The sequence below is a fragment of the Prinia subflava genome, chromosome 1 (assembly GCF_021018805.1).
Source record: "Prinia subflava isolate CZ2003 ecotype Zambia chromosome 1, Cam_Psub_1.2, whole genome shotgun sequence".
Classification (NCBI taxonomy): Eukaryota; Metazoa; Chordata; class Aves; order Passeriformes; family Cisticolidae; genus Prinia; species Prinia subflava.
The window spans coordinates 86,174,416-86,195,283 of NC_086247.1; the positions used below are offsets into that span (position 1 = coordinate 86,174,416).

The following is a 20,868-nucleotide window of genomic DNA, read 5'->3' on the forward strand; positions in this document are numbered from 1 at the left end:
CCGTTTAGCCTCAGCATTGAACACAACAGGATAACTCAGGATGTCTGTCATCAGTGTCCAAGTAACAGGAGCTGCTTCCTTTCTGAGACAAGGCTCAGAGAGACTTGTGCTTCCAGCCTCCTGCGTGAAGATGGGGAAGCTGCTGACTTCAAAGTTTCCAAAAAATTCCTTTTTGATATTGATACTGTTGAGGCTGCTGTGGCCCTAGTGTGTGCCTGTGAGATGTTGTGTGACTCAGGAGCGCACTGCAAGTGCCGATGGTGTGGAGTCAAGTCTCTCACACGTGCACATGACCTTTCAGCATGTGTGTTTGTTTAGGCATTTAAGTTTTAAAAAGCTCTGAGCCTTTGCCAGGGCTTCTGGGCTCTCAGCTTATTTCAAAATCAGTAGGATGATGGCTAAACATAGACTTAGTTTCTTGTGTTGAAAGATCCCTGTTTGAATGAACCAGTGCTCCTGCCCTGTAAATGAATATTTACTTTCCTGACAGAAATGTTGCATCATTAATACGTACAGCTTTTATTTATTAAATATTCTTATCCTTTTATATTTAGTGCTGCATAAAAGAGACTTGTTTATGTGAGAGCAGTGGCTTTTCCCAGGCAGCTCAGCAGCTCAGGATTTCCCTGATCGGAGGTGTGATGCTAATGCAACAGTGCCTCACATCCCATTGCTCTGTTTCTCCCAGAAGCCTCAAAAGAGGCAATTATGGTCTTTTGAAATGTTGGTAATGATGTTAATTCTCTGTAGGCTTGACTTGGTCTGTCAGACAAGGAAAATGCTCTGAACAGGGGATTCATGTTTATGTGTCTCATAAAACACAGCAGAGTCAAGTGAGGAAATGTTCAGCTGTGAGCATAGTAAAGGGCTGATGTATATATATAAAATGATGTATAGCATTATGCAGCATTTCTCAAGCCTGTCTGGAACTTTGGACACAAATTGTCAAGGCTGTGGCTTTGTTTTATTGTCATTTTGGTTCCTGGACTCAGTGATGTGCTCGGTCTTGCTGCAGTTTTTGATTTAAGTAGGATCTGTCCTGTAGCCTTTAGATCATTAATTTGGCAGTTACTTGTAAGATTTTCTGGTTTGCCATTTCACCTTTTTCTTTATTTCCTCTTAATGAATAGGTGAACAATTTATCAGTAATTTTCCACGTTGTGAACTTAAGCTCTTAAATTTTTATTTGTTTGTGTATTGCAGCTGGTGCTCAGGATAAAATTGGCTGGGCATTTGGCTTGGGTTTGGAGAGGCTGGCCATGATCCTGTACGATATCCCTGACATCCGACTGTTCTGGAGTGAAGATGAACGCTTCTTGAAACAATTTATTGGGCCTCACATTTGGCAAAAAATAAAGTTCCAGGTAAAATAACATATATATGATAATAATTTACTGTGATATATGCACACCCCTAGTAAATATCACATAATTAACGTTCTGTGTCATTAAAAGATTAGGTTTTAAAGCAGCAGCTTTACAGCTATCATGATTCTCTGATGTTCTGCAGTAAAAATCCAGCTTTTGATAATAACATTTTTTTCAACCAGATAATGTTATAAGTTTCTGCTAATATTCAGTCAGCATCACTATTCTGAGTAATGCTTAAGCACATATTTAACTTTTAAATATATTCAGAATAGGGTTTGATTTAGGCCTGTGGTTTGGTTATGTTATGGTTTGGTTATGTCCTTGAGTTGTGTCTGTGATTGTTTCATTATAAATATGTTTTTGATGCAAAACATTCAAAGATCATAACACAGTCTCAATTTTCCCCATTGTTTTCACTCTACAATCATCGATGTCAATGTGAGTTTCAATGTAAACCTTTGGCAAATTATTTGTGGACGTGCCTTGCTGTCTTCAATGTCAGCTCTTTTCTCCTGGCTATTGAGGGAGAGTGCAGGCTCAGCTTGTATTTGTTTTGTAACTTCTCTGCTGAGGTGATTTTTGAAGTTAGCAACCTCTTCTTGCTTTTTGTACTTACAAAGCAATCAGGCATGACTGGACTGAGTGGAAATGCTGCTTCCATAATGCTCTTCAGCAGGAGCATGGGGAGGTTCAAGTCAGGTGGTGTCAGCTGGTCTTTGGGGGAGTTGAGCTGACACAGATGCTTGATGACATCTGAAGCGCTAAAGCAGTAAAATACCTTCTGCAGCTGTCTTTTACCATTTTGCTTCGTTTCTTTGTGTACGGCTTGATTATGTTTTTTTAAGAATTGTAATTATTAAAGGGGAAATCAACAGTGATAGATGACATTTGAGTAGTCTCTACATGGCAGCATCCATCCATTTGTCTTTAATTCATGGCAATTCTCTCATATTTTGTTTGGTAGCATCAAAATATTGAGATAAGTTTGGGGGATAGTTATGGCTTTCTTGGTTTGTGTAGGGGTTTGGGGATTTTTTTGTTGGTTTGTTGGATTTTTTTATTTGTTTGTTTGGTGATAACTGGAATTTGTGCATTCAGCTTGTAGTTAGTTATCTGAGAGAAAGAAAGGTTTTTGCTACCATTCCTGAAGGTGTATCTGCCTGTAGGTTTCCTTGATCTACAGAATGTTTGTTGTTCTTTTCAATAAGAAACGCTCAAGTCTCCTTTTCAGCCCCAATCTTTCTGATTGGCTTTGCTCCTGAGCTTGTGGCATGGTTAATGGATTGCAATCTGATGGAACTAAAATGAGATTTCTTGCTTGCTTTAAAATTGTGAATCCAGACTTCAAATTGATACTAGCAGTAGATTGGACTTTTGGGGAAAGGCCCAGATTGTTGGAGTGCTGTGGACTGATATTGAAGGTGAGTCAAAGAGAGGGCTGGGTATCTGGCTTCTCGAAGTTGCATGTAGTTTTCATGTTCAGTTTTAGGTAAGTCAAGTGTAGTGAAGGAATCTGAATATGTCAAAGGCACAGTTTACTGTGGATAAGCTCAGAGGAAGGTACATGGTTTCTAGGAAGCTAAAAGTGATTTTTTTTTTTTTTTTTTTTGCTTAGTGCTGTTTGGTAGCCTTAGTTTTGGTTCTTTCTTCTAAAAAAAGGGTATAGCCAATGTTTTAGAAAGAGATTTTTTTCCTCTGGTATCAAGAACTGTTTAGGGACTTTTAAATTATTATTTCTCTTTTATTTTTTTATTCCTTTTTTCCCTTTTTTGTCATTTCCCCCCTTTCCTTCTTAATACATACATGCATGTACTCGACTTGGATGTTTCATCTTCAGTTTTGGTAATTCTCCCCAATTCTTAGTTTACGTTTTTCAATTAGTTTACAATTTTCAATGTATCTTAATATAAGGGAATAGAGGCAAGCTTAGATTTTTGTTTGAAAGCAAGTCTATATCCAACTTTCATCTGCTATCTTATATTGAGCTTTTTCGAGCTCTCTGCTGTACATACTGACATTGCTTTCTAAAGGGTTAATGACTCTTCAAATGAAAATACTATGAATTGCTCTTCAGTGCTACCATAAGATTTCCACTTTTTTCTTCTGTTTTATGTTATTTTTCAGGTATGCTGTAAAACCAAGTTAGCAGACCTTCTGTTCCTGTCTACTTGCTAAAGAGTCATAATTAATGAATCACATGGTTTATTCATATGATATTTGAAAGAAAACTTTTAGCCTGTCTTCCAGTGTTGATGTTGTAAGAAATCTCAGTGGGTATTTTAAAAGTGTCAGATTTTCTGCATGCAAGGCCATGCAGTATTTTCAGCCTGATTGAACTGAACAAAGACGGACCAAGTGTTTTGGGAGCCTTTCACAAAAATTGACAAAAATTGAATCCTGTGGCTCAGAAGGTCCAGGTAAATGTCCATCCTTTGTGTGCTTCACTGAGAGAGACCTCTCCACCTTTGGGTATTCCCCCAAATCCATTCTTATAATCTGAATATGGTCCACCAACATAAATATTTTTCTTTCTCTTGATTAAAATGTTCTTCAAATACATGAAGTCCACACTGCATAGCAGTAGCCTTTATCTGGGCTAAATATAGTCTTGGTCAAAAACTGCATTTAGTTGGAGCATTTTCTTGGGACTTAGAATATAAGTCTTTTGCCTTTTAACAGCCTGATTGTGTCAGACTTTTCCTTGTGTCATCACTTGCTCAGTAGATGTATGCAGGCTTCAGTAGGTCAAAAAGCTGCTGGGAAAAGCTGACAGTGCTTGTACCACTGTGGCCACTCAGCACAGCAGTGTTAGAGTGCTTCTCCCCACAGATCAGATTATTGCCTGGATTTGGATTAGCAAATCACTCCAGCTATAGTGTGACATAAATCACAGCAGTGTGGGGATCAGGGTCTGGTAACTTGCTGTCAATTGTTTGTGTAGGGCTTCTGCTCAGGCTGTGAAATGAAAGGCTGAGGATGGACAGGGCAGGAAGGACCTGCAAGGCACAATGTAATAAAACAAATGTCTTGGTTCCAATCTAGTCCGCTGTGATATCTCTGTTTGTCAGGGCCCTGAGCACAGTTCCACGTAATCCCTTTCTGGTTTATGCTGAGCCAGCATTCTTACCAAAAAAAAAAGTCCATGGGCTGACAACTCTCAAGGAAAGGTACAAAAATGAAATGACGTTTAGAGAAGGAAGGCACTCACAGTTCAGATGTAGTGTGGTGTGCCCAGAGGTGGTAAGAAGAAATGTCTCTGGCAGCAGGACGGATCCCGGAGCCTTCATCATTTTGTTGCCAAGGCAAGCAAGTGGCACATCATGTCAAGTGACTCCTGATGTTCTCTCCCTTCGCAAAGTCACTTTCATTTGGTGTCTGGTGTCTCTGGCTGCTGTTGTTTTAAATAGTTATTTATTTGGATTGCTGAGGAGCCTTGTGGCCTGCACTGAGGTCGAGCAGAAGCATGATTATGGCTGTTCTGGCACCGGTACAGAGGGACTCTGGATCACATTTCTAGCAAAACTAGACTCCCTCTGTGAGATTATGGGTACTGCTGTCTTCTTCATTTCCTCATTTCTGCATTATCTGTAATAGTCTGCAATATGTGCAATAAGCCTAGCACCACCTATTTTTTATCACCCCCTTCCATCATCTCCAGTGGCTGCTCCTTCCTAGTGTCTGCTGGCACACACAGTCCCTCAAAATTCAATTCCTTCAAAATTACCTGGTAGCTTCAAAACTCAAAATAATATATTTTCTAACCAGGATCATTCTAATGGCTCCAGAAAAGACAAAGCTGCTGGAGCAGCTCTGCTGGGAGACCTGAGGGGATAGTAGCCTGAGGCAGTGGGGTGAGGAGACTTGACAAACAACTTGAATTGACACTGTTCACCTCCTGCACAGCTGTAGCCAGAATGGTGTATGTGGCCCTAATCCAGGACACTCTTTCTGCTTTGAAAAGTGAACAGTTAAGGATAGCAGAGATGAGAAGTGCATCATCAAAAATACATAGTTGTGTAGAAAGAAATGATTCATTATACTGGAAAGAAAATCAAAGCAGGCTCCTCTTCCTCCTGTGCAAGATAGAAAAGGCTGGGCCTGCTTGCTCCCATTTTCTTTTGCTCAGTGTGCTGTAGGAATTAAGCTCCTGCTCAAATGACAAAGGATTTATGCAGTAGCCCAGTTTGCACTGTTTGCTCTGTGTGTGAGCCCTCTCGTTCACACCATTAGTTCAACTTTTCTACCTTACTGTGCACTTTTCAGTTTCATGGACAGTAATCATGCCTGTGCATCTTTCTTGTGCACAACCCTGATTGTTGCTGGGAGACACGGAGCTTGTCCTGAAGCTTTTAGGAGATGCTGAAAATAAAATGCACTGTCAAGTGTAAGGGGAAACTTCAGCAAATTAAACCATCCTAGTCTATATTCTTTACTCCATGCTTGAGAAGGAGAGCATTTAGAATATATTCCATCCATTTCAACCAGTTTGATCATATTGCATGCAATGCACAGGGTGGGTCTGTCTGATCCATCATTAGTATGCTACTCCATATAATTTATATTTATCTCCTTAGTCTGTGATTAGCGTTATTTTCAAATAAAAATTAAATAGATTTCCTGATTGCTGCATTTTCAGATATTTTTCATCAAGATTAGGTAACTCCATGCTAAAATGGTTATTCATTTATTATGTTTATTTTCTAATAGTGCATTTATTAAAGCCAAATGTGGAACCATTAGCATGTAAATTTAACTTGGATGTTTTAACAAATAAGGTATAGCTTCAACTGTGACTTATTGTCTAATTAGTTTTAATGTAATTGAAGATATATAATGTGTGTGTCTGCATGTGGAGGTATAATAGAGAATAGATTGATGATGTTGTAGCATAAACATTTTACTGGCATGACTTTGGAAAGTTGAATATCTAAGAGTGACTTACATAGATCATCTTAAGCGACCGTCAATAAAACCTTTTGGAGCTGTATATCATCTCAGGTTTGTGTGTACACTCTGCAGAGCGCTGTGGAACTCCTTTTTTAGTGTTGGATACGCATGGAAAGTGAGCAGAAACACCTCCTTCACTGCAGTGGTGCTGCACTAAGCTGCACGACTGGGTTAGAAATCACTTGATCGTCAAGTCTTCTCATCAGGATGTTCTGTCTTGTATCATTTGTGGGTAGTGCTGGTATTGAAGCTCTGGGAACCTGAGCCCTCTGGCCCCAGCCAGGCAAAGTACTGAAGCACATGCTGAGCTTTAAACTCGTGAGCAGTCCCATTTAAATCAATGGGATAGTTCCTATGCTCAGTCAAACATAACCCAAATGCCTAAATAGCTTCAGGTCAGAGATCTCCACATTTCCTGGGATCCAGCTGAGAGTGATCAGCACCTTGCAGGGCTGAAGCAGAGGAAACTTTCAAAATGACTGTTAAAAGCAAGAATAGTTTAATCTGACAAAGCACAAACTCAATTTGCAAAATCTTTGTTCTAAGCCAGTTTTACTGATCAAAACTTGGGTAAAAAAAGCCAACAAGCAAAATTCTGGAGAGTAAACAGCACTTGATTTCCCATTCTTAGCTAAAGAAAATTGGCTGAAAACACAGTAAGGAAAGAAGAAAGTTAGGGGCTCAGAATGAGGAAATGGGGATGGGATGGACAGCCACGTGGGACTGAACACAAAAAACCTCAAAGCACTGATACACTCATATAAGACAAAGTGAAAGGAACATAGAAGAGAGAAGTGCTGTACTTTGAGCATTAGGGCAATATGAAAAGGTCTGGTTTAAAGTTAAGTTTAAGCAGATTGGGGGAATGGGATGAAAAGGGAAGAAAGACATGGGAAAGGAGAGTAGGTTTATGGCAAAAACTGTTGAGACTGATGCAGAAGTCTTTTTCTGGATAATCAGAAAGTTTTCCTGGGTTTTGTACTGTACACATCTACTCTTGATCTCCTTTTGAAAGATCAACAAGTGTGAAGAAGTACAAAAATTGTGACCACTAGCCATCAAAGCAAGTCTTTAAAGTACTATCCTCAGTTTTGAGATGAGTGTGGAGGACTTCTGATTTTGCTTCTGGATTTGTGAAACACTTGATGTGTCAGAACCCAGCCTCATGATGAAGGCTGTTCTGAGATGATATTCACAGAATCACAGAATATCCTGAGCCAGAAGGCATCCACAAGGATCATCCAAGTCCAGCTCCTGGCCCCGTATGGGGCCACCCAAGAATTACACCATGTGCCTCAGAGCATATTACTGAAACTTTTGGTAAAAATAAGCACTGAAGGGGATATGATTCCAATCAATCTAGCTGCTGCTGCCCCCTGAGCTAATACCAATGATGCAGATTTTCTTGCATACCCTGTTTCCATCCCTCCACCCACAACATTGCAATCTAGTCTTACTGATAGCCTCCCACTGAACCTGAACAAATCAGCAATAGTTTAATTCCTTTCTGCTTGTACTTTTCTAAGTAAATAAACTGAATAAATAAAAAAATGTCAACAGCCCTTTCTGCCTAGATTAGTTAGTGATATTTGTCTTATGTACTGTGTTGTCTGCTGAAGTACCAAAGGGCAAAGTAAATCCATTTCATCCATTTAGCAGCTGCCTTGATAACAGCTGGATGTACAGACAAGCCTATGACATTCATTAGCAAAACCACCACTCTGTTCCTCTCTTTTACCTGTGTTCCTTGGAAATACTTCAAGTGTTTCTATGTTGTTTTAACAGTCTTAGAATAGTTGAAAACTCTCTTGTTCACTGCTGTTAACTTGTCTCATCCCAATAGCACATGTAGTTTAGATTAAGCTGGTGGTGACTCAAAGCAATAAAGCTGATTTGGGCTGCTCTTTTTTGGATGTTAAGGAGTTTTCTGCTTTGTACACAACTGTCACAGCTGGAATTTGTTTAGAGTGGATGGAGTATGTGTGTATACGCATATATGTTTAGAGAGCAAAAATGTTTCATCCTTACTTTCAGTTGTCTGTGCTAACACACCCTTTAATCACCAGTAAAATTTTTTTGTCATGGCAGGTAATTCTGAAACCTGGGTGTCATTATGTGTTTCCTATAGATTCTAAGTTATGTGAGAGGTCCAGGGCTTTACTAACAAACCTAGCAAGTGCCACAGAGGATTTTAGAAGCTAGCTATGTGGGATACCAGTGTATTGACCTGGCAGATACCTGGCAGTCTCTTTTGACTGCAGGTCCAGAGACAGCAGCTGAGACTTTTCTTCGTTTGGTGGGTTTGGGCTGTTTGTTACCGCTCTCTCCCAGAGCCTTGTTTCTCACAGTGTTAGGATGAGAAGCACAGGGGTTTTTTGTTTCTCCTGTGCTGTTCTGCTTTGCTTTTCCACATGTACCAGAGAAGCTGCTTTTGTGGCTACACTGTGAGGTAAATCAGGGAGCTTTTTCGTCTGCAGTCCCTTAAAGCTGTATAAGTTCCCTGCTCCACTTCTCAGTGTTGCTTCATGCCATCAGCACAAGTGATGAGACAGCACTTTCGTTTTTGAAGGCAATGTAGAGGGTGGAAGTGAATATACCCAGCAGGTGTGTCCTCAGTACTGGTGAAAGACATTCCCAGCAACTGAGAACAGACCACCAGGGACTCCTTCCAATTTCTTTTGTAAACAAAAAGAAGCTACTGGAGCCTTGACTGCATCACTCCTGTGTGATGTAGATAAAAAATGATTTTGCAGTTATGAATGCTGCTGCACTGTACAGTTACTGTCATTGGAACCATTTTACTGCTGATGTCTTTTTTTTCCTAGGTAGAAGCCAATGCACCCTAGTCAAAGTACACCTGATACTATCTAAATTATTACTTAGCAAAAACTGCAATAAGCTTCAAAAAGCATATGTTACAGGGGTTTGCTCTGATCTCTAAACCTCATATATTTGCAATTTGACTGGCTGAGGCTCTTTGAAACAAATAGCTCACAAATGAGTAATTTCGCTGCTGAATATATCAACCGATCTTTATTGCATCCCAAATGATGAAGTATAATGGTTACACAAAGTGCTTCAATAAGCCATGGAGCAATTTCCAGCAGTGATATATATGCTGAAACCCACATTAAATTAATATTAGGTGAAAGAGTAAGCCTGGAAATCTAAAATAAGGATAGATTTCGCATAGGTTGTGTGAAGCTATGAGAACCAGCTGCTGGTGATTCTGACAGGAGTCCACATATGGTCAGAGCTTTCAGTTTATTGTCTACAAAAGTATGTAGCTAGTAAGGAGGGTAACCTTTACACATGTCTAATGGTTTTCCAATGTTGGCTTAATTACACTGTGAATAATAGAACTCTGGTCAGGAGGATGGCACAGGAAACTTTAGTCTTTGGCCCCGACCTGAGCAGTGACTCAATAATTGTTTTCCATGCTGTTTACAATTGTAGTTGTCTTGTACCTTCTGCCTCGGCATCTCTTCTCCAAACTACCTTAGGGTGGAAAGTTCTTCAGGGTAGGAATTGGCGTTTTGTGCACTGTCTACCTAATGGGACCCTGTTTTCTGGCTGGCAGTCCTAGGTAATTTCCACAATCTGAATATGTGCATGCCTGTAGCAGGGTTAAATATGTCTTTGTGAGTAAACGTTATGCATTTCATGTAAGAATAAACTTCTGTTTAAAATGTGTCCAAGCACACACTCTGTGAGTATGTACTGGTGTGCACACACAACCACAGAAATATAAAGGGGGAAAAAAATCTTAAAACTTGTAGGAAATAAGCTCTTATTCATTTTTCCAGAGTTAGCTAAAAAGATGGGAGTTGGCATACATGAGTTTATTTGATTGTCCTTTTAACACTGATGCCAATGTTTTACATGTAAAAGATACACCTTGCAAAGAGCTTTTGATAAAGTGGTCTTTAAAATCCTGCCTAAGCCTCTACAGTCATCATCTGTAGCATGATTAGACATTGCAGCTGAGCTGTGGAGTGTCCCTAGGAACTGAGGGCTGGGAAGAACAATCTCTGTGTGTGTATGCATGAACAGAAGCACCTTTTGAAGTACATGGTGTTAATAAAAAACCCCTGATTTTCAGCTACCACTTCTCTGATCAGAATATGAATTAGGCTACAGAGAATAGCCAAACAACAGAAGGCACAGTTGGGAAGAACTGTATTATTCTTATCATACCAATCATCAATTTTCTTCATCTTGCTAGTGTGAGAGACGCATGAACTACTGCAGTGACAGCCTAAAACAAAATGTGACAAGTAAGTAATGCTTTGGGGTGCGTGTGCTGCAGAGGATTTGGCTTTGCAGTTTTAGAAAAATTAATAATGGGAAGAAATCCCCTCTTTTGAGGATTAATTATATCCTCCTGCCTGTGCACAAGTTTTAAATCCAATTTGCATAATTATTCCCACATGTAACCTGTTCTCCTAAATCAGCAAGAGTGAACCCATTTTCTGATTCTTGTAAAATAAGGAAACACATTAAAGAAATATCTGTTCTGCACCAAGATTCTGCTTGTAGAGATTTAAACGTTCTTTACGTTTTGTCATTGCATACTGAAATGCTTAGTGCACTTTTTGTGCCTTTTTGTGCTTGGTCTGTTCTCAGCTTAGGGCTTCTCTGTAGTTTTCTTTTTCTAAGTGTTGTTACTCTTTAACAAGAGTATAGCTTTAGGAATGCTCAGGGTCTGTCTGACAGAAGGAAGTTAAAGGTTTTTGTCCCTCTTCTGAGTATTGGATGAGTAAGTAGAGATTTTTATTTCCGTTTCTCTCTAGCTTACCTACTGTACATTAAAGTTTTAGCTTGCTACACTACCTTGGTGTTTTATTATGAGTTTTGGACTTTGGAGGTTGCAGTTTGCATCAATTTAGTACTTAAGGGGGGAGGAGGTGCGGGCGGGGGGTTGGCAGAAGTGAAGGTGGCTACTCTGGAAACTAAAAATACTGGATTTTGCCAAGTCATAGAATCATATAATCCTTAAGGCTGGAAAAGACCTCTTAGATCACCAAATCCACTGCTGTGCTGTCACCACCATATTCACCACTAAGCCCTGTCCCCAGGTGCCACTCAAGCACTCAGCTTTTGAACACTTCCAGGGACAGTGATTTCACCACTTCCCTGGGCAGCCTCTTCCACTGCCCCTTGGGCAGTTTTCCCAAGACAAGAAGGAGACCCAGCTGTATCAGTGGTACCAGAAATCATAAGAGTATTTCAAAACCACCAGTTACCTGCCTGCATAAATTTCTGTACATGGTGAGATGGTACAGATTAGCTCTGGGAAGGGTGGAGAAATAATTCCTTTGTAGCATAGCAATGTCCAGGGCATTACGTGAAATTATAGCCAAGAAATATGAAGTGTCATTGCTGTTGTATTGGAAATCTCTGTTTTTTAGGAAGGAGAGAGAAAAAAGAAGTATAGGTTGTTAGGTGGGAAGAAGGACTTTTTCAGGTGTTGCATGTGCCTAAGATTCATAATGCCCGCTTATTTTGGTGTAAATCATATTCAAGTGTTGTGGAGATTCTGCAATTTAAACAGTAACTCTCTGGAATGGTGCACTTAATGAGCAGAAAAGGAAATACAATCAACAGTGTTTTATATGAGGTTTTTCATCTAAGCCAAAATAAAATATTGGGTGCACTTTCCTTCCATTGTTATGCTATGTATTTGGAAGAAATACATCTTCATATTGCTGCAGACTCTTTCCAAATACTTGCATTGTTTATTTAGATATAACTCTTTTATATGAATTGTTGATGGGTACAGTATTTTACTCCACTGAGCTATTTATCTCAGCATTATTATTAAGCATAATGAGAACAAATATACCAACCAAACCATCAGAAGGGAGGAAACCTGACTTCTTTGTATGGCAAACACTAAATGTCTGCAGCAACCAAAGCCTTCTGCAGGAATTGCAGATGCTCTGCACTGCTGAAGAGAAAATTCTTAGTATCTTCTGAGAAGCTGGGTTTCTGCTGACTTATATCAGCTTACTGCCTGTTCCTTGCAGGCATGGCAGGTATTTTTAGAGAAGTTCAGGACACATATTTTTTTTAATTCATTGACAATTTGTTTTCTGAGGTTTGTGTCTTCTTTTTACCTTTGTCTGTGATTTTGCCTGTGGAATGGGATATTTGGGTAGGGAGGACAGACAAATATGGACGGCCTGTGCAAAAGGCAGTCATAAGTGTTAATTACTATGTTTGGTGTGAGCATCCACTTTACTGTTTTGGTCATTCCAAATCACTGGATTGCCTACCTGGGATAGAAGCTTGCTTGTTTTCCATCAAAGACATCACAACATAGTAAGGATTGTCCCATCAGTTCCACCTGGAGTCACATCAGTTCTGTGGTAGCAACTGTTCAAATGGAAGAACAATAACAGAAAAGGCATTTCTCAGTTTTTAGTTGTTTTGCAGTGATATACCTGTGATTGAAATGGGGGAAGATGAGCACTGTGAAACCAACTAGCTCAGGTAGGCCGTCAGCTAGGAGGCTGGGAAAGAAGCATGAGGAAAATGCATTTTTTTCCACAGTGGACATAGAACCGCTGAAGGAAAACGTCAGGCTAATTGCTTCTTCACCCTGATACTTTCAAAAGGGGTTTGTAAGGAGCTGTGGTGTGGGAGTGAGTAGTAGAGAGCCATCCCTTTTGGTGATTCTCCCTGTGAATCCTACTTTGTTCTGTGGAAATGAGAAGTAATTTTTGCCTCATTAAACACAGAGCATGGAGTCCATCACTGGTATTTAGGAATAATTCATAGTTATCCTTTGGTGGGTTTTATAATCAGATCACAAGAAGCAAGGCATATCCGAATGCCTAAGGGAACAAGTATCTGGGAATATCTCTGCTGTGTAGACTGTAACATCCTTGCTTTTAATAGCATTAGGTCAATACTTTCATTTTCTTTATATCTTTCCTGACTTTTTTTTCAATTCCTTACTAATCATTTAGAATCATAACCCTTTCAGTGGCAGTAAAAGTGCTCTTTTGTGTCTGAAAATCTCAAAAGCCATGCCTTATTTCTCGGTTTTCTGACCACAGGTCAGTTTAAAATGTGTATTTGCATTCAGAGAAGTATATTGTGACTTTAAACTTGATGCATTTTTCATTACAAATTTAAACGAGCCTGACTTTAAAATAAAGTTACTGCATTTTAATAAAATGTTGTAAGAACACAGTGTCTCTTTTGAGTGGGGCCACAGAGGTTTAGTAATCAGCATTACTTTGGGGTGAACATGGGAAGCCTTCTACTCACTTATTCTGTCACAGCACGTCTTGTCTTATGCATTCTTCCCGCTGCTTGGAAAACATGGAGCTTATCAGTGAAGGTTAATCTCTTCACTGGCTTTTACACATCCTAATTTTTTCAGTGTCATATTAGATATTGACTTTCTTTTGTCAGGCAGGTTCTTCTATATGAGCTGTAACTTTTAGCATGCAAGAAAAGTTGCACTTGTTCCTGTGCCTGTGCACATGTGCATGCATTTATTTTGTGTCTTAAGGGGGTTTACCTGATCAAAGGTTCTTGTCAAGCATTGGGAAAGGTGACCAAGTGGGATGATACGGAGAGCTACCTGGTGACTGCTTAGGCAGAATATAAGCAATTAAACTCTTTTTTGCTTTGCACCTTCAGAGAACCTGGAATGGGGCTCAAGAAAGAAGTTATCTCCAGCAAGATCCCGTAGGGCATAGTTTAGGTGGGAAGGGGACAGGCCTCTCATGGTGACATGCACTGCACAGCAGAGAGGGATTGGTCCACAGGTTTGTGTCATCTCACATTGAAGGCTGAGACTTAGCTAGGAAGTCAGGTCTGTGGCCCCAGGGCACCTCCCTGTTCAACCTGGATTTAGAATGTCAGAACCACAGGATGGGTTGGAAGGCACCACAGCAGGTTGTCTGGTCCCACCTCCCTGCTCAAATAGTGTCATCCCAGAGCACATGGGACAGGATTGCATCCAGATCTGTCTTGAGTATCTCCATGTACAAAGAAAACCTCCTCCACTCAGAATGGTCCATGTACAAGCAGAGTGCCTGAAATCCAGGGAGCACTTGATGTTCCCATGAACATATGGTGTTCCCTCTACCTGTATGTGAGCTTTTCAAAGTTAGAACTCTGTTGGGGTGAGCAGATTGGTGTCTAAAAAGGGCTGATCTTACTTCTGTGTTCATTCACCAGAAAGCGCAGAGCATCAGTTGAACATGCTTCTGCCACTCCCTGCAGGAGGACCGAGCAGTGCACTGATCCCAGACTAGTCCATTTGCTTTGGTTTTAAGAGCTTAATCCCAGAACATATTTTATATCTGTTTATCAGACTTTGTGGTAGTTGCCTGTTGAATTTTACATTTCCTCCTTTGAAGATGTGTATGTGTTTAAACATAAAAATATATATTTGTGTGTATATGTGTGTCTGTGCATGTATGAATATATAGAATTTACTATATATAACTAAGGAAAAATCAATTTGGTATGGAGACCAGAGAACTTTTAATAATGGGGAACATTGTGACTGAATTTTAAGCCATGGTAGCCAAGAAATTCAAAGCATGTTCCCTGCAGCAAATGTAATTTGTCTACACTGGTCATAAATACAGAAGTGTAAATCTAAAAACATACACACTGATACAGGAAACTTCATTATGTGCATGGGGGTTAAGTTACTGCTGTAAATTTACAAATTTGGATTTCTTGCCTGTTACGTGTTTAAATTTCCTGTGCTAACACTGAATTAATGTAGTTTCGCCATGGAATATATTAAGAAAGGCTTAGTTATTACAGGACTGCAGTTTTCATTTTGATGAGAATATGATGTTGCATTAAAACTGCATAGTTTATGTAGATATTTCTCCAAAACATGGGCAATGCAGGACTGTTAAAGCTTAGCAGCCACGATGCTGCCAAGTCTCATATTTTTCTGACTTAGACTGGTGATGGCAGTAAAGCATGGCTGACTTTTTAATAGCCTGGCTGCTGTGGAATTGCTAACCCAGTTTCTGGTACGTGTCGTTGTTAACCTTGCGTTTGTGTCGCCACTGTCAAAATGCAAGTACAGCTTTTTCCTCTGCTGTATTTGTCACTCGTTTGTTTTGTCCCATCTGCAGCTGGCAGCAGTGAAGGAATGGAGTGAGCAGCCACAGCACAAAACTTCTCCTCTCCCCTTGCCATGTTACACCCACGGTTACTGCATCCAGGGAAAAGTAACTTTTTTTCCTGATAACAAATATTTGTGGAATGTGCTGGTGTCCGTCCTGTTTTTTGGGACTCTGGGCTAAAGACACTTCATGGCCTTGTGTGGGTTATGCACTGGCACTGGCTGTGCATCATTGCCAGCTGTTTTAACTGTGGCTTGGGAGGTTCTGCCCTCAGAGGAGGTTTCTCTCCCTTACAGCTGAGAGGTACCTGGATCCAGCCTAGCTGATGATCTTTTGCCATGTGTGGATGAACAGATACCACTCCTATGGTGATCACTTGATTCCTGCTGCCAAAGCATCCAGAGTACTGCCCTGGTGTGGCAACATACACAGAGCCCGAGTATTTGCTGTTTTATGCTGACAAATGAGTTCTGGTGGATCCTGTTGCTGCTTAAGACAGCTGTCCCCCAATGACTCAAGCTGCTGCAATTCTTCATCCAGCAGATATTAACATAAACCAATGAGAGGGGCAATTTTCAGCTGGCTACAGCAGGCTGTGAACTGCAGTGGTGAAGGAACAGCACGTGCCTGTTTTATCAGCTGCTGCAGGGGCAGTAATCTCAGACAGAAAGGCAGGGCAGAGAGGTGGAAATGAGAAATGCCCTAAACTATCACCAACCCATATGAAGGAGTAACAGCCCTGTGTTTTCAGTGGTGCACTCCTCAGGTACATCTAGGCATAGGCAAGGCAGGCTGGCAGAGCAGGTTATAGCACTGGTGTCCAGCTACTCATTTCTATACTAAAATCAGCATCATGAGAGGGACAAGCTTGCAATTTTAGGAAGTACTTGGCTTATTTATTAGCCAGAGAAAGAACTTTGACTAATGACTAGTGAACATGTATCATTGAGGGTGGATCACCATAAGTTTCCATTTTATTATTTTTTAAAAATTATAGTAATTCAGCACTCCTAAATGCTTTCACCTTGGGTGATTGAAAAATGTGATGTCATTATTTGCAATATTTTCTACAAGATGGGTTCAGTGGAGTCCTATAGATAATGTAATTTCTGGGAAAGCATTCATTTTCTGAGGCTGTTGAAAAATGTCAATGATAGTACGCTGAAGTGTTTGAAACAGAAAGTAAAGAGAACCTTTGAAACTGGCACTGTGGTGGCAAAGCTCTGATGGAACCAAAAGGATGTCTGTGCACCAGCAGTGCTCACTGACACACTTGGCCAGTGCCCTGCAGCAGCACTCTGCAAGTAGGATCAGTTCTACCATTTCCTAAAGCTCTTTTCAGTTCCTCAAAAACCTAAGAAGGGGATCAGGGAGTGTAAGCAGGAACAGCAGGGCTTCCAGGCTTGGTTGGTGTGCTAGGGTTCAGCCAACACACAGCCTGCAGAATCAGATGTGTCCTGTTAGCTTCTCCAAGCATTGTGCTGCGGGACTCCTAAGCCATGAAGAGAATGTAGCTGGAACTGGTGGCTGGAGATGACAGCAGAGTAGAAGATTTAGTGGGAAGAACGTATTTCTCTCAAGGGAAGCCTTTGAAATGTCTGTAAATTCATAAGGAAATGGTCTCCAGGGTTGGCATTTGCCTTGAACTTGAAAAAGGATCAGAGTGAATGGACTTTAGGCCAGTCTGCTGTTAAAGAGCAGGAAAGTTTAGAAGGGTTTAAAGAATGACAAAGCGGTCTGTTGGACCACAGTATGTATTTGCTGGAGTGCCTGAGTACAAATTTCAGAACTTCATTTTGGCTTGCCAGTTGGAGACTCTTTAGTAGCCTATTCCCATTTTAGGTGTAGCTAATAAACTATTATGTGACTCATGTAGCTCTACAACAAACAGATCGATACTTTCGAGAACTAGGAATTTTATCCTTATACTAACTTTAGTGTTGATATAAGACTTACTGCAATGGTATTGACTGCAGCCAGGTGGTGAAGGGACAATATAATATGGGATTATTGCCTTGCCTTTTACCATAAAAGATTTTTCTGTATTACAAAGCACTGAGAAAAGGTTAGTAGCTAATAATAAAAAGTTATGCTTATGTTATATTTTAAGCATTTGTTCTTCCAGTCTTTGTAACACACAAAAGCATTCACACACAAAATCAAAACAGTTCTGTATCCACACTAGGGACACTGAAGAAAAAAAGCTGCACACACAAGAAATTAATTCCCTGCTTTCCATGGGCAGGCCATCTCCAGGGAAGCAGGGCCCCATCACATGTGATGGCTACCTGGGAATACAAACACCATCACTCCACATACCCCCGCTTCCCCCTTCTTCCTCTCACTTTATATACTGAGCAGGTTGTCATATGGTCTGGAATATGCCTTTGGTCACTTGGGGTCACCTCTCCCAGCTGTGTCTCCTCCCAGGTTCCCCAGCTTCCTTGCCAGTGTGGCAGTATGGAAAGCAGAAAAGGTTTTGGCTCTGTGCAAATACTGCCCAGCAATGACAAAAGCATCTCTATGTTATCAACCCTGTGTTCTGCACAAATCCAAAACACAGCCCCACACTGGTCACTGGGAAGAAAATTAATTCTTGCCAGAACCAGCACAGGACATTTCTGAGTTACCTGTACATGTAATTGTTTTTCTTTATTGTCCTTGTACCTTGTGCGAATGAAAGGAGGTGCCTCATCATGCTAAGGCTCATGGGCCACATATTCTGGTTGAATGATTAAATGTCTTCAACTATGAGTTCAGTGAGTTTCATATTAGTCCCACCAAGTTTTGAAGGGTGTTCAGTATATTCCTGTACTATAGCAGTGGTAAATATAGTGGTAGATAGGAGTGAGGTGAGAGTATAGGGGTCTACTGCAGGATTATAACTTTATTTACACTAACACACGTGTGTCAGTCAGGTTTTTGTCCAAGGAGCCTCTCCAGCATTTGCAGCTGTGACTTTTGTATAGCAGAGACATTTGCATTTCATTCATTAGTGTTTTATCAAAAGCTCTTTTGCAATGGATTTGGTGTGCAAGCTTCCTTTTTTTAATTTGATGTACAGGATATGAATTCATTTGACAAGTTTATTCCTTTAACAAGTTCAATAATCATTAGCGATTCAAAATTTTATTTGCTGGGAGGACTTATTAATTTAAAACTTACACTGTATTCCTTATCAGATATTTATTGACTAGTTTACACTCTACAGAACAGTATTTGAGTAAATCAGAATGCTGTAAACTTGCCTTATTAACGGGTTTATTGCTTTAGCAGGTACTCACTTACATTTCCACTGCTCCATCATAAAATATTCCTAACCACAGATACACTTTTGAGTGAGATATTACATTGTATAGACCAAGGTGTACACATGGGATCTCTTGTACATATAAACAAAATAATAAAATAGACGTTTTCTCCTGCAGACTCCAACAAACTTGTGCAAAAGTAGTTTTTTCAGCTGCAGGGAATTAATGTGAGGCAGAAGTAAGATACTGTATACCCTAGAGGTCATGAAAGGAGAATGTTACCATTTTCTGTTCTTCAAAGGGAGAAACATCTCACCACAGGTGACATCTGAAACCCACAGGGCCCTGGGAAATTTCACCAAAACTGAAAAGTTAATTGTCTGGTTTAATTTCTCTTTCTGCCCACTTTATGTGCTCAGCAAAGATGCCCCTTTGTGTTTAAAAGCCTGTTGTGGTACTTGTGGAATGAATAATTGTGTTAACAGCAATACGTTTTTTGTTGTTGTAGATGTTTGGGTGTCTGTAAAAACCACTGAAAAGTGAACTGATCCCTCTTTTTAAGCTAAAGTGTGTTTTTTATTGTAACATTTTAATAAGAAGGTGCCTATTTATAAGACTTTGTTAAAAATTCAACAGTAAAAATAATAAATATGTTGCGTAATGTAAGAATCCTATAAAATTCATATAAATTTTATACCTGAATGTGATAAGAAGCTTTGAATCTGCAAAAAGTCTGAAAAATGCTTTTAAAATGTGCAATTCTACCCAGTGAAAAACCACCTTACATTATCTCTTCTTTCCAAACCGCTCTGTTGCAAAAGTATGTTCAGGGTCATAAATACGGATTTTAGCAAGTTTTTTCTTCTGAATGAATAAATCAAAGTTGTTAGGAGGGGATTTTCAAAAGATGTTTTATAGTATAAAGTCTTCCATCTCAGTTGTTTGAGGTCAGTTTGCACTTCAAAAGCATTTCAAAAAGCCTCTAAACTGTGTACTTTGTGCGTTATGTAAGTTCAGAACAGTTTTAGATATAGTTATCTATATTATGTATATGTATAACTATAGAGATATAGTTACACAGCCATGTATAAAGGTATGTTTTTTTAATTTCTTTTAGCCACTCAGCAGATACCCGCCTTTGATCAATGACATCTCCTTTTGGCTGCCTTCTGAGACATACTCTCAGAATGATTTCTATGATTTGGTTCGAACCATTGGTGGAGACTTGATAGAGAAGGTTGTCCTACTGGATGAATTTTCCCATCCAAAGTAAGTAAAAATTTTAACACCTTTTTTCTGTGGTCACAGTATAAATACTTTGTGAATATTTTAGTTCTATATACCAAAAAGTTATTGATTCTTACAATACTTGCACGTTTAATTTTTTAGCTCCAAAACGTTCCTGCAGTAAAAAAACCCAAAAACAACAACAACAAAAACTTAAAAAGAAATACTACCTGTTTTTCAGTTTTTCACTAGTACTGAGCTTCTGGTATTCAGACTACCCCAATAGTTTGTGCTCAGGTTTTGGCAGCAACAGTGAACAACTGCCTTCCTCAGTACACCTGGCAGTGTATGACACTCCTGTCCATTGCATGTCTGACATTCTAGTCCTGCTCTTTGCTAAATGACTGATGTTTGTCTCCTTGTTCTCTTCCTTCCTTCTTTTAGTCCTGATATACTAGTAGATCTTTACTATAACGTCAGTGCTAATAATGGTTTGTTGCAAAATGCTGTTGTTGGTGTTCAATTGGGAGAAAAAAAACCAAAACAAAACCAAGACCTTGTTCATTTCTTTCTGACACTTATTTATATGCTGTTGAACAATCTCTCAGGTTTCAGAACACTATATGGGTGTAGCAGCACTGATATGACCAGGGAGTGCACAGGGTATTTGTCTAACTGGTAATAACAGTTGCCTCATAACCAGACAAGTGTCAGCTATTACATATGTACTGTTTTTCAATTTGCTGTTTCCAAATCAAGAAGTAGAAAAGCTGCTGGCTATCTAGCTTTCTAAAACTGAGCTTTAAAATAATTTGTCTTGAGATTTTTTTAAGTGCTCTAGGAAGGCAGATAATAAACCTTTTTTGAAGATGACAGGAAAATGCTTTATGTTGTTCTCCAACACCTATAGATTTTCAATTTCCTTCTTTCCTACATCCAGGGAATTTAACCCAGTTGTTC

General features: G+C 39.8%; 1 protein-coding gene across 6 annotated transcripts in view; it reads left to right on the plus strand.

Annotated features, from left to right (window-relative positions):
* Positions 1–20,868, plus strand: part of FARS2 (phenylalanyl-tRNA synthetase 2, mitochondrial) — a 235,224-nt gene that overhangs the window by 135,668 nt on the left and 78,688 nt on the right. For all 6 annotated transcript variants that reach the window (XM_063401775.1, XM_063401756.1, XM_063401786.1 and 3 more), the window contains 2 exons: positions 1,204–1,364; positions 19,799–19,950. In XM_063401775.1, coding sequence (XP_063257845.1) covers positions 1,204–1,364; positions 19,799–19,950 — 313 coding nt within the window. The remainder of the gene's footprint in view (positions 1–1,203; positions 1,365–19,798; positions 19,951–20,868) is intronic.